This window comes from Protopterus annectens, chromosome 9.part0 (genome assembly GCF_019279795.1).
Source record: "Protopterus annectens isolate FY-2018-M chromosome 9.part0, PAN1.0, whole genome shotgun sequence".
In the NCBI taxonomy this organism is placed as follows: Eukaryota; Metazoa; Chordata; order Ceratodontiformes; family Protopteridae; genus Protopterus; species Protopterus annectens.
Genome location: NC_056743.1, coordinates 679,326,753 through 679,339,986, shown reverse-complemented (window position 1 = coordinate 679,339,986; position 13,234 = coordinate 679,326,753). Strand labels below are relative to the sequence as shown.

General features: G+C 44.0%; 1 protein-coding gene across 2 annotated transcripts in view; it reads left to right on the top strand.

Annotated features, from left to right (window-relative positions):
* Positions 1-13,234, top strand: part of VARS1 (valyl-tRNA synthetase 1) — a 623,655-nt gene that overhangs the window by 369,000 nt on the left and 241,421 nt on the right. For both annotated transcript variants that reach the window (XM_044083285.1, XM_044083286.1), the window contains one exon: positions 11,541-11,631. In XM_044083285.1, the coding sequence (XP_043939220.1) occupies positions 11,541-11,631 (91 nt within the window). The remainder of the gene's footprint in view (positions 1-11,540; positions 11,632-13,234) is intronic.

Below are 13,234 nucleotides of genomic sequence, written 5' to 3'. Positions count from 1 at the left end.
TTTGCAAAACCTTCATTAAAGGGACCTTTCTTTTAAGGGTCCCCTCCATTAGCCTGAAGGGAGATCAGGCATTTGTCACTGGGAACTTAATGGAGAGTGCTGGTTGAGAGCCACACCACCTAGAAGTCGCATTTAGCAAAGCCATCTGATCTTCACTGGGATGAGCCTACCTCCACTTGATGGGGACATGAGACCATTCCTCTCCCCTGCACTGGCAGAGGAACAAAGTAGTAGGAGATGCCTGCAGCTCTCTGCAGAATAGTTCAGGATTACCAATGCTGTCCATCCCCTGAAACTGTCCAGAGTGATATTAAGGGAGAGACCCAGTTGGGCATCTCTGTCCTGGTTGAGAAGGGGATATCAGATAAGCCTTCACCAGGGTACTTTAATGTGTAGGGGAGGCTTGTGTCATGGGTGTGGTATACCATCATTAAGAAATTTAGTTTTATGCCAGCATCGGGCCCAATGCACTCCTCTCTCCTTTGTAATGTCAGTCCTGGTCTTCCCAAAATTCATATTATGCCTTTCACTTGCTTTTGCTTGAGTCAGTCCTCATTAGAGTTCATTGCATGGTGGGAAGCACATTCCTCTTCTGGTTTCTGTTGGAAATTAAGGAATTTGAGGCTTCCCCAATCTCTGAAGCAGGTATTGGCAGTGCAACTAATACCATTCCTTATGTTCTTTTCTTAACTCATTCCCTCCAGTACAGTTCTTTTGAGTATGTACCTTTAACTCCCAGTGGGTGTGGCTTCAGCCTTTAAAAAAATGAAGTTATCACTTTATGGACAGCACAGTGGTGCAGCGGTAGTATTGTCACCTCACAGTAAGAGGTTCTCTGGTTTGAGTCTGTGCTGGAGTGCCTTCTCTGTGGAGTCTGCATGTCCTCCCAGCGTTTGTGTGGGTTTCCTCCAGGTACTCCAGTTTCCTCCCACTTTTCAAAGACATGTCTGGAACATTTCTCCCCAGGCCACCGCTGAAAATTGGCTTCACTCCAAGGCTGACTTTCCCGGTAAACAAATGTTAAATAAAATAAATAAATCACTTTACAGTCCTAACCAGTACTTCTTGACAGAGGTCATGTAGCAATACAGTTGTGTTTGCCATCATGTATGCTTCAAAAAAAATATTCTGATACCTTGTATTGTAGCATAGTTTTGGAATTATTAATGCAAGTATGATCAGGCAATATTTGATGCCTAGAGGCACAGTAGGAGGTAGCTGCAGAAATGCCTGAAGACATCACTTGGCTGTATTGAGTTAATAGGATACCATATGATTCATGACATCTCACCGATGTCTTGTCCCCCACCCCCTTTCCAGCCTATTTCCATATGGAATTAGCTTTAGTCTCCTGTCGTTTCCTTCTTTGGAGTTGACCTGAAAAGATGCTGTCTTGGAAGCTTGGAATCCCCTTCCCTACCCCCATGCCCCCAAGAGGACCAACCCTGATAAAAAGCCACTGGTGAGATGAAATGACTCATTTATAAGCATCACAGAGTTCCATCCTTTGTGGCCTCATTGGGTTAATGGTGATTTTATAGACTGCAGCCTTCCTCCTTCCTGATGCCTGACAACCGAGTTATGAAAGTTTTGGACTCCTTTGCTATGTGAGTGGCTGAGGCCCTCAGCTGTGTATCTCACCTGAAAAAAGTCCAGCACTTCTGGTGGAGCTGGCACTGGGCAAACTTGAAGAGCTCCTGGAGTTTGAGTTCAGGGATGACATCTTCAACATGCTGTCTGTGGCTAGTCAAGTGGACGTCCAGGTAGCCCGTACTTGTAATGTAGAGAAACATTTGCTAGGGCTGGAGGCTACAGCAAGATCCTTCACTGATCGTCTTAGTCAAGGTCAGCCTTCCTTGGTGAGTGGCTGAATAACACTGTTCTGGACTCTGTATTAGAGGGTGGAGTATTCTTTGGTTAACAGGCCCTGGTTGATGCCCTTCTGAAAAGAAGATAGGACTCTTCCTTTATGAAGGGACCATTTTAGCTTTTTGTCCTGTTATCCTTGGAAGATTAGAAAAAAGTAAGGCCAAGTATTCCTCTATGACATGGCTTGAGAACCCTAAGTGTAGACTGTTCTGGCCAAACTTGCAGCTGCTTGCTCTTTTGTCTGAGATTCCTCTTGGAAAAAGTTTCTCTTGGTTCATCTTGTCCACTGCTGCTTCTGTATCCCTTTTAAAGAACTTGTCCTCTTCAGAGGTACTTATTGGTTGACGGGCTTTCCTGTTGCCTCTGTTTAAACATTATTTTTAGTAGTTCTACCTCTTTGAGTAGGTTGTTGGAGCTTCAAGTCCAGTTGTGTAGTGTTCCCCTTGACTCCCTGTTTGGGATTGGGCTCTGTTACTTGATTCCATGTTCTCTCAGCAGGCGTATTTTGTTCAGAACCAAACCATTTCTCTGTACATTTCGTTGTGTAGGCAGAAACAATAGTGGAGGAGAGCCCTTCACTCTCTACCTGCGTACCACTGTAAGGTTTATTGTAAGACAACAAGCCCAAGATAATGTTAAGTAGGTACAATGCTGATATACAACCTAAGAATTTGTGATACTGCAGTCTTATTCCATTGTTTAGATGCTGAAAGAATATTTGGCCGGGTGGATTAGTCCTTTGGCTGGGTCCTGATAACCTTCAGTTTCTATACTGAGTTTGTGTGTGATGTGGCCATACAGGAGAGTAAAGGCAGGGGTTAAGGTGGCTGACTGTCTTTCACTGTCTTTTGTCTGGGAAAGGAGGACATGGGGTATTCCCTGACACCAATCCTCATTGAATTTTACACTGCCTTCATGACCCAAGAAGTGTGCCTGATTTAGGGAGAGAAAAATATTAACAGTGGAGTTCTTGACTGTTTTTCTGTGACTTGCTGGTGTCCCTTGTAAGGTGCGGTCCGTAGCTGTTGCACTGTCAGTACATGAATGTGGATTACTCTGGATACATAGTAAACATGACCAAGACTGGTGTTGGGAATTAATTTTGTGCCACCAAAATAAGCAAGAATGCACCCCATTTGATTCTGCCAAAAGTAGAGTGAAATGTCTAATTTTCTTCTGTTGGCCTAGAAAATGAATACCATAAGTCAGCTCGTCTTAAAAGTGAAGGCATGCTTAGTGGTCGGAATTGTTTGCTGTTAAGGTCCAAATGTCAAGACTGATCAAACCCACATATTTGAATGTTATGCAAGCATTTTTGCTTCTATAACCTGTTTCTGCTGCAGCTGAAAGAAGCAGTTAATGTGTTTGGAGGACAGTGTTTGTTTAATTAGGTAATCCAGTAAGCTTTGTTTTTTTGGACATTGTAATATCTAGGTTGCAAGAGTTTCTTCTCTTGCCAAGCCTCTTAAGCTGTATTTCCAGGTATAAAGTAGTATAGTATTTTCTTTACTTGGAGAGCCTAACTGCGATGCTAGGGTTGATCATTTAGAAGAACTAGTGTCTCGTCACCTATTCAGAGTAGTCTTATACTTTGTAAACCTCCATAATGTGAAGTTGTTTAATCTCGCCTTCATTCTTACTGATGGCTTCAGAGCCTATCATCGGCTCCGATTCGGCCAAATAGCAAAGCTCGAGGTCTCAAACAGCTCAAGGCCAAAGCCATATCCCACAATGCACCACTACATTCCCCAGATCTAGTTTGCCGCTGCAACCGATCAGGTGTTCTCTACAGCTCTTGGCCGTTGGAGAGAGAAGTTTTGTGATTTTTCAGAGAAAATTTTCAGAAAAGTTTAATTGCTTTCTTAGGATAGATTACTATATTGTACTGTTTTCTCTCTATCCGTTTTTCGGATTTTTCATAGATAGCTTATTTTCTTTCTCTCTTGTTGGGCTTGGCCCTGTTATTCTGGTTGCTCTATCCCAAGCTGAGTTAGGCTTTGCAGTTTTTGGTGCAATTTTTGGTTTCTTAGCCGGTTAGGCTTTTGGCTGTTTTTTGGCCCTTTTGTTTTCCTTAGCCTGTAGGGCTTCTTTTACAGCTTAAAGTTAGCTGCCTTCACATACTTTAGCTGGTTAGACTTATATTTGTCTTTTGTGGTTGTTGTGTGCTTACTTTCTTTAATATGTCAGAAAAAGCTAAATCTGGTTTTAAGAGGTGCCCAAAATGTAACCAGCAGGTGCCCATTACAGATGGGAACTCTACATGCGTGTACTGTTTGGGTGAGGTACACTTACAAGAGGTCTATGCTATTTCTCATGGCTTTAGTTCCAGGGTGCTAGCCGAGAGGAAGTGCAAGTTAGTGGAGCGGGGGTTAATCGAGTCAGCTTTTTAATCTGACCTGGATTTGGCTCCTGGTCAACCAAAACCCTCTTCTCCGGCCTCTTCATCTGGTTTGGCTCCGAAGGGCTCTTCAGTGTCGAAAACTACGAAAAAGGCCACAGTTGCAGCTCCAGTGTCATCGGAGCAGACTGTTCAGGTTGCTGGTAAGAGCCGGTCCCCAATCTTATCTCCTATGTTGAGGTCCCCGATTCTGGGGTCACCGGCTCCGTCGGTAGTCTCCTCTCTGGCTTCCAGACTTTCGGATTTGGATGTGGACTAAGTGGTGCAGAGACTTTTACTGGATCTGGCACTTGCTAAAATTCTGTCTGTTTCGGCTCCAGCTGCTTCGGAACTGACAAAGTCTGCTCCTGTTGTTGTTGCTCCTCCTCCGACTCGAATAGAGACTTTGGAGCTGGAGGGGGCCATTCAATCGTTGGTGGAACCTTCTGTGCTGACACGCATGTCTGACCTGTTGGTAATGACCACCCTGATATCCTCTGCTCCGGCGGTGGAATCTGGGAGCAGACACTCTCCTCTCTGTTCCAGGAGGGGAGTCAAACCGATATGTCTGTTCCGACTCTTCCTGTTAGGGCTTCGGCACGGATGAGTTCAGCTCCTACCTCTGGCTCAGAGCCGGCGGTTCTGGTGCGGGAGGAGTACTCTGTGTCTTCGGACCCGGGTGCTTCCTCGCATCGGAGCCGTGGGATCTTCGATGCCATGAGGAGGGCTTTGTCCCCTCGGACTTCCACAACTTCTGTCATGGCCACCTCCTCCCAGAAGGCGTCTGCGTCTTCTCCACTTCCACAGGTTCACCGTAAGCGTAGGGACCCAGAGCCTCAGGATGCCCCTTAGGGGAGACCCTGCTCTTCCGGGACCTTCCCAAAGATTCCCACTGAGAAGGTCCCTCTGAAGAGGTTATGTAAGAGGAGACATCTGGATTCCCCTCAGGAATACATCACGTCAGACACCGATTTGGAGGAATCTGAAGGGTCCCCAAGGTCCCACTCTGAGGATATTTCCTTTGGGGATATCCTTGAGATCCTTAAGCAGAGGGGGGACTGGCAGCCCCTAAACCCTACCGAGGGCAAATCGGTGCTCCTGAAGGCTTTCGGGTCCCAACCCTCCACCTCTTGGGTGTCTCCGCCTTTTGATGAGTTAATGGATCTTTTATCTCGAAGGGCGTGGGAGTCACCAGATTCTATGGAGCCTATTCCTAAAAGGCCAAACAAGTACATATCAGCACCCCATGACAAGGCCTTTTTATCTAAACCCCCATACCTGTTGATGTCATGGTGGTGGCGGCAGCCACTAAAAAGGAGATGTCTGAGACTTCTACATCTGTCCATCCTCCTAATAGAGAGTCTAGGATAATAGATTCGGGAAGCACATGTTCAGTTCTACAACCTTTGCACTTCAGTCCTTGAACTACCTGATCCACTTCACACAGAGAGATCTCCTCAAGGAGCTTGGAGATGGTCTCCAGGGTGCACTAGCAGACTCGGTGGTGGACAAGGTGACATCTCAGCTTGCTACCCTCAATTCCATTCTAGACTCGTCCATGTGTCTTGTGTCTTATGCAGTTGATGGAACGAGTGGGGCTGCGGGTACAGGAATTGCTCTGCGGAGACTTTCCTGGATGCGTTTGTTCTTTTGCAGAGCCTTTTAAGTCATTTGTAAATGCCCCTTTTGATGGTTCCTCCTTATTTGGACCAAAAGTCAGATACCTTCACCAGATGTGAGCAAGATGGTAAGACTCTTATCTGCTGTTGGAGTCCGTTTTTGTACCCCTACTAGGCCTTATCCAAAAAGTCAATGGGGTGAGAAAATGTGGTTCTGTAAGACCCAAGGAGCCTTTCCGAACTCGCAAGGTGAAGCCTCCTCTAGGGGCAGAGGGGGAGGCAATGGTGGAAGACGACGCCCACGTGGCAGAGGGGGTCCGCAGAACCAAGGTGACAGGGATCAGTTCTTTGGGAAACCCTATTAGCGCTCCTGAAAGGAGGCCCGGCTGTCCTGCTCTGGAGGCAGTCGGGGGACGTTTGTCTTTGTACCTAGGCGCCTGGCTAAATATCTCAGAAGACCGATGGGTACAAAACGTTATAGCCAGAGGATATTCCATCCCTTTTCACTCTTACCCCAGACCAACAAAAGGAATCCCAGATGTTCCACCCAGTCTATGGGATGTAGCATCCGTAGAAGTCCAGAAACTATTGCAAAAAAATAAGTCATCCAGCCAGTCCCAGCAGACCAGCAAGGATCCGGAACTTACTCAAGGTTCTTTTTGTTACCAAAGAAGACAGGGGACTGGAGACCTATTCTGGACCTCAGCAGGCTCAAACAGATATGTGGTGAAGACGAAGTTCCGGATGGTCACGCTTCAGTCCATTCTCCCATTTTTAGGGAAGGACGATTTAGGAAAGGATGATTGGATGCGCTCTGTCTATCTCCAGGATGTGTACTACCATATCAGTGTGTACTACCATATCAAAATGGCCAGGCCATCCAGGGATAATATGCGCTTCTGGCTGGGAGCCAGTCAGTTCCAGTTTTGGGCACTGCCCTTTGGTCTCACTACAGCCCCCAGAGTGTTCAAATGCATGGCAGTGGTCATGGCTCACTTGAGACCTTCAGGAATTCAGGTGTTTCCTTACTTGGACGACTGGCTCCTTACCGCCCCCACCAGGCATCAGCTTATTCGGGCAAGGGACGCTACCAGGGATCTATGTTCACAGCTGGACATTACGATAAATTTAGAAAAGTCTGCCTTATTGCCGTTGCAGAGTACAGTCTTTATAGGAGCAGATTTAGACACGGTTAGCATGTCCCTGAAGCTCCCTCCCGAAAGAGTGATTGTCCTCCAACAACAGATTGTGGATCTCCTGTCAAAGCGAAAATTACCGGCGTCACAGATTCTCAAACTGCTCGGCACTATGGCAGCAGCTATTATTGCAATACCCCTTGCGAGATCCCACATGTACATTCTTCGATGGCTGCTATTCACGCAATGGACTTTTCATGAATTACCCTTGAATCATCTAGTCTTGATTACTGACTCTTGCAAAAAGACCTTCGCTGGTGGCTAACGTCGAAGACGGTGACTATGGGCCACCCATTTGTTCTTCCCTCTCCAGTCGCAACTGTAACCATGGATGCCTCCCTGATCAGGTGGGGGGGCATTATCAGGGACTGACAACCCAAGGTACTTGACAGGCTCACGAGGCTCATTTACACATAAACGTCCTTGAGATGAGTGGTTCTTCTAGCGTTGCAGGCCTTTCAAGACTCTCTTCCCCTTGGCACAATTGCAATCCAGTCGGACAGCATGTCAGTAGTCTGGTACATCAACATACAAGGAGGAACCAAATCCTACCCCCTGTGTCGAGAGGCTCTGAGATTATGGAATTGGGCAGAGTCCACCCAGCGTTTTCTGATTGCAGTGCACATCCCTGGGAGAACCAGTTTAATAGCAGACAGACACAGCAGAGCTATTCTGCTACCTCACGAGTGGTCTCTCAAGAACGAAATAGCGGAAATGATTTTCCGCAGATGGGGCCAGCCTTGCTGCAACCTTTTTGCCATCTCCACAAACACCAAGTGCAGCAACTACTTTGCCCTCATCCCTCAACAGGGACAAATCCCCAAGGGACATGCTTGCCCACAATTGGCCTCCGGGACTCCTTTGTGCCTTCCCCCCTTTCTACAGATTCCCAAAGTTTTGCAGAAAGACAGTTTTCTGTGCAGGACACTTATCTTAATTGAACCATATTGGCTTTGTCAAATTTGGTTCCCCTTTCTGAAGCCTTATCTACTAGAGGAGCCTTGGATCCTGGACCCAGTGCCGGATCTGTTGACCAAGTCATCAGGAGATCTTCATCCCTCTCTTCTGTCCATCAAATTGACAGCTTGGCTGCTTCAATTCCCAGAATAGCCAGTTTTCAGAATTTATCAGAAGCGCGACATATCCTATTGTCTCACAAATCTTCAACTAGGAAACTTTACCTCAGTAAGTGGAAAAGGTTTTCCATCTGGGCACAACAGAATAACATTGACCCTTTCCAGGCGACCATATCAGATATACTGGAATTTCTAACTAAACTGTTCAATTAAGGAGCTGCAGCAGCGACCATTCGAGTCCAACTGGCTGCTATTTCTAATTTTCATTTAGGTGCATCCGAAAATGGTATCATGTCTCATAAGCTGGCTAAGGCCTTTTTGAAGGGTACGATGCACTTAAAACCACCGATCAGATCTCCTACTACTCCCTGGAACTTAAATCTAATCTTATCCAAAATTATTATTCTGCCCTTTGAACCTGCCTCTTCTTGTGAGCTGAAGTATCTTTCTTGGAAGACCATTTTCTTGGTGGCCATTACATCAGCACGCAGAATTTCGGAGTTGCAAGCCCTTTCCATTAAGCCACCTTATCTGATATTTCATAAAGATGGGGTTTCCCTCAGGACAAATCCATCATTTCTACCCAAAGTATATTCGGAATTCACTCTGAATCAGATGATTGAGTTGCCCATTTTCTTTCCCAAGGAGTATATGCTTCACCAACTTGGTGTGCATCTACAACTTCATTTTTATTTGGACAGAACAAAAGATCTCAGAAGGGTTGATGCTGTTTGTCTCCTCAGATTCAAGAAAAGGTGCAACTGTCTCCAAAACTACCTTATCGAAATGGCTCTCTGTAGCTCCTTTATCTACAGTGAAGCGGGTATTGCATTACATAATAAGGTCAAGGCTCATTCTACAAGTGCGGTTTCTACTTCTGCAGCGTTCTTGACCAATTTACCTATAGATTCTATTTGTGCAGCTGCCCCTTGGTCAAATCCACATACCTTTATATCTCATAACCAAGATTGTGGTGCTGGGGATGCTACCCATCAGTAAGAATGAAGGCGAGATTAAACAACTTCGCATTAAAAAGTTATGTACTTACCATAACGTTCCATGTGAGTTGGTGTTCTCGCCTTCATTATTACGACCCTCCCTCCTATCCCTTCCTATGTCTAGAAGGACGAGAGGTTCCACGCTGGTTTTGGTTTTCATGGAGGTTGTATTCCTCCCTGGATTTTATGATTTCCTTGAAATTTGGAATAAGTTTCTACACTAGTTGGCAGCAAACAAGAGCTGGGGAATGTAGTGGTGCATTGTGGGATATGGCTTTGGCCTCGAGCTTTGCTATTTGGCCGAATCCGAACCCATCAGTAATAATGAAGGCAAGAATAACAACTCACATGGAATGTTATGGTAAGTACATAACTTTAATTATTTTGCCAAATTTATAAGTGATGGTCTTCACTCGCTTATTTCCTGCTAGGCATGTAGAAGTGCATTTCAGGCAGTAAGCTGTCGTGATATTCATTACTGGCTTGACATGCTTTATAAAGCACGTGATTCTTAAATTCCAAGATATGCTTTCTGCACCGACTTGGAACAGGCTGCATTAACACTGATACCTGCAGGTGACCTCTTTAATGATTTGGCTAGGTTAAATCCATAGAGCTGAAAAACCAGGGACACAGTAGCATTCTTCAACAAGACAAAGTTATGTTGAAGATTGCTACTGGGTCCTTGGTTTTTCAGCTCTTTATGGATGTAACCCTTGCCATAGCATTAAAGATGTCTGCTTTCATGCTTGTTTCTTCAATAGAGGCCTAGCCACTTTGACCTTTCTCCATGTACACAGTGTGTTTGTAGCATTGAATGCTCTGCTGGCATATCTGTAACAGAGAGCAAGAGAAGGATGGTAATTTTCAGGACATATGAAGGTTCCATGTACCCTCACCCACCCGTTAGGATTTTTATTTCACTCCAAAATAACTACCATGCATGTTCCCTAACTGTTTAGTATGCTGGAGGCTTTTGGGGTACTTGGGTCATGACAGCATATTTTATGGCCCTGCCCAAAATTGAAGAGGTTCAGGAGATGCTTGTAAGGCTATAGAGTGGTTGGCATAATGGTAAAGGTGTTTACCATATGAACACTCAGTGCAGGGTTTGCTTCTCAGAGGGTAATTGGCTAGGCTTAAAATGGCCCACAAGGGCAGTTAGCCTAGTATGAACCTATGAACGCGTCCCCTATATCTCCTCAAAAAGGTTTTATTTCTTTTGGGAATTAGATGTAGTGGGTTAGTACAAAGTCTTCTATTTTACTGTTTTTCACAACCCTTTTAAGAATTATGTAACTCTTTGAAAGATTGTGTCCCCCAGCTTACAGCACAGTTAATTGCATGCATTTACAATTATAGTACTGAGGTAGGCCATTTTAATCGCTGGATTAGACGGACCCTAGGTCTGGACTTGGTATGAGATGTGTCATGTGATTTTGAGGTGTGAAGACCCACGCAGAGGTATGACAAAGTAGAGGAGATGCTTTTAGTGAGGTTTCCTTTGGTCAAGACTTGTAAACTGATGTCTTTCACTTGGTCACTGGCGAGTTGGAATGGACTTTATTTTGCTCATTTGGTATTAGATCCTGACAGTGTGGTGTTTTCTTGCTGTTCTGTGATTTGTTTTTCTTTTCTTCCTTTTATCTCTGTTCATGTTTCCCCTTCCATTTTTGTAGGATTTAGGAGATGTTCGGGATTGATTGGGGGGGGCACCCATGATATTCATTGGTCAGGGTTGCTGACTAATGATTGCACTGGGTAACCATTTTTCCTGCTACCTGTCTGGGCTGTTTTAGACAGGGCTGTCATGAAAAAAAACTCACCATATCAGTTGGCTTTAGGGAGGAGCATTTGTGGCCTTCATTCGCTTTCAGCTATAATGCACTTCTGAGATTTTGTGCATTTCTGAAATAAGGAACTTTCACTCAGAATATTTAATGATATAGTGAATCATATCAATGAAAAGGAATGTTAGTTTGACTTGTTAGAAACTGATGAGTGTCTTTGAGCAAGTACTTGTGTGGGCCCTATAAGGCATGTTTCCTTCATATGTAGGTGCTGAAACTTTATTCCAAGTGCGAAGGAAACACTTTATCCCGTGTAGTTTATCCAGGTTTAGTAGTCCTTCATAAAGTTTTGTTAGTATAGGGAGTATGCTTTCACCATTGTTTTGCTTGGAAGGCTGGTACGTTAGGAATCTGTGCTCTGCAGTTCTGGGAAAGAGGAATTTTAGTAAGTACTAATGTCATTTATTTCTCTAAAATGCAGTTTGTAGTAGTACTTTGTCAATACCATGCAAATATTATCTCTTGTCAGAGAAGTATGTTAAAGGTATTTGCAGATGTTCTGTGCAGCAGACATCAGGATGTCATGATTTAATCTTGTTAATTTTTATTGTATAGAGACTGGTGTATTTCTAGACAGTTGTGGTGGGGGCACCGTATCCCAGCATACTTTGTGACAGTTGATGACCCTTCTGTACCACCTGGAGAGGTGAGTTGTAATGACATAATGTGAAGTGTGTATTTCTGTCACAAATTTTGTCTGAAAGTCGAAGTAAATGATTAATGGAGTAGTATATCAAGATACCGTTACTGCAACCTTTGAATAATACCAGACCTGTAGCTGTGATGCATGATTATTACTGCTTCTCTAATTTTTAATATAGTCCAGAAAGCCATCTCTTCCTTAAAAAAAATTGTGATATTCAGTTAAATATTGATCATTCTTTTGTACCTTTGAGATCTGTATTAATAGCCTTAAGTAATGGACAGTAGCATGATGGGATTCCCCCAGAGGTGAAACAGCAGTTGTGCCACCCACACTCTTGTTCCAGAACACATGTGGCCTGTCAGGAGAAAAGTAGTGTAAGTTTATATTTGGACAGTTTGTAGCAGGAGACACTCATGCCACCTCTAATACAAGCACAGAGGAGGGCAGCTGGAATATTGTAATTAAAGAAAAGTTCACTAGCTTTGGCTAGGTATGCAGTCTATTTTATGACATAATTTTATTTCTGGTGTCCGATTCACTAGAAGGAAAAGCTGTAAGAATCTTATCCCTCCTAATCTATTCACAGACTGTGTTGCATATTGCTATGTGGTTGCTTCTCAGAATCCTTTCATATTTCAGAAAGATGCTCTAATAGTTTTCGTCTGTTTTGTGTATTTGATTAAATGCCATCTAGGTGAATTCATCCCACCATAAATTACAGTCTACAATAGTCTATCCATATAAGAGGTGATGGCAGTAGGTTTGTCGTATTTACTCCCCCACCTGTTTTTGATAAATGAAATTTTGTGTATTTAAATTCGTACATATGTTTTTTCCTGTTGTGTGACTAAGTAAGTCGCTTAACTATGCAGTGCTTCTTGGTTGCTCCTGAAAATAGGCAGTTCTAGAGAGTTCACCTGGTTAACAAATTAATAAAAAATGTAGAAGTATCGCCTGTGTGTACAGCCAGGTGCTGAGGGTTATCAAAAGATAATGGGACTGGTGTGGAAGTACAGAAGTACTTAAGAAGGAAAGCCGCTGGCCAAGGTGGACCTAGTCTAAAGGAATTACAATAGCTTTGAAAGAACAAATATTAATCATTTATACAATTTGAGTAACTTCTTGGAGAGCAGATTGTGCAGAAGGAGGGGAAACTGAATGGGTATGGCTTTTATAATTAATAGTTTCTCTTTTTTTCTCATATATTGCAGTGTTTTTGCAGCAGGTAATGTGATTAGGCTGCATATATATTCTGTGATTGACTGTAACCCTTTTTAGTAGATGTATGATGGGCATTGGTGCCTGTAGCACATCTGACAGATTCTCCGGGTGGCCTGTCTGCCTTCTGACAATTTCTGTCCTGCTACCTTGTAGGCTGCAGATTGTAGCAGTCATCCCAACGTCTTCATTTTTGTAGTCTGTCTTTGGTTGTAGACTTCAGACATTAGTTTGTCTTTTCATTATGGGGAATTGTCATATTAACAGGAATTAGAGTGGTGCTACTCAAAAAGAGGATGTGGTAGTTGTGTTGAAGACAAATCTTGGCTTCTGGTGACCATACATAGTTGACTGTCTGCATGACATCCACATTCTGCAGATAGCC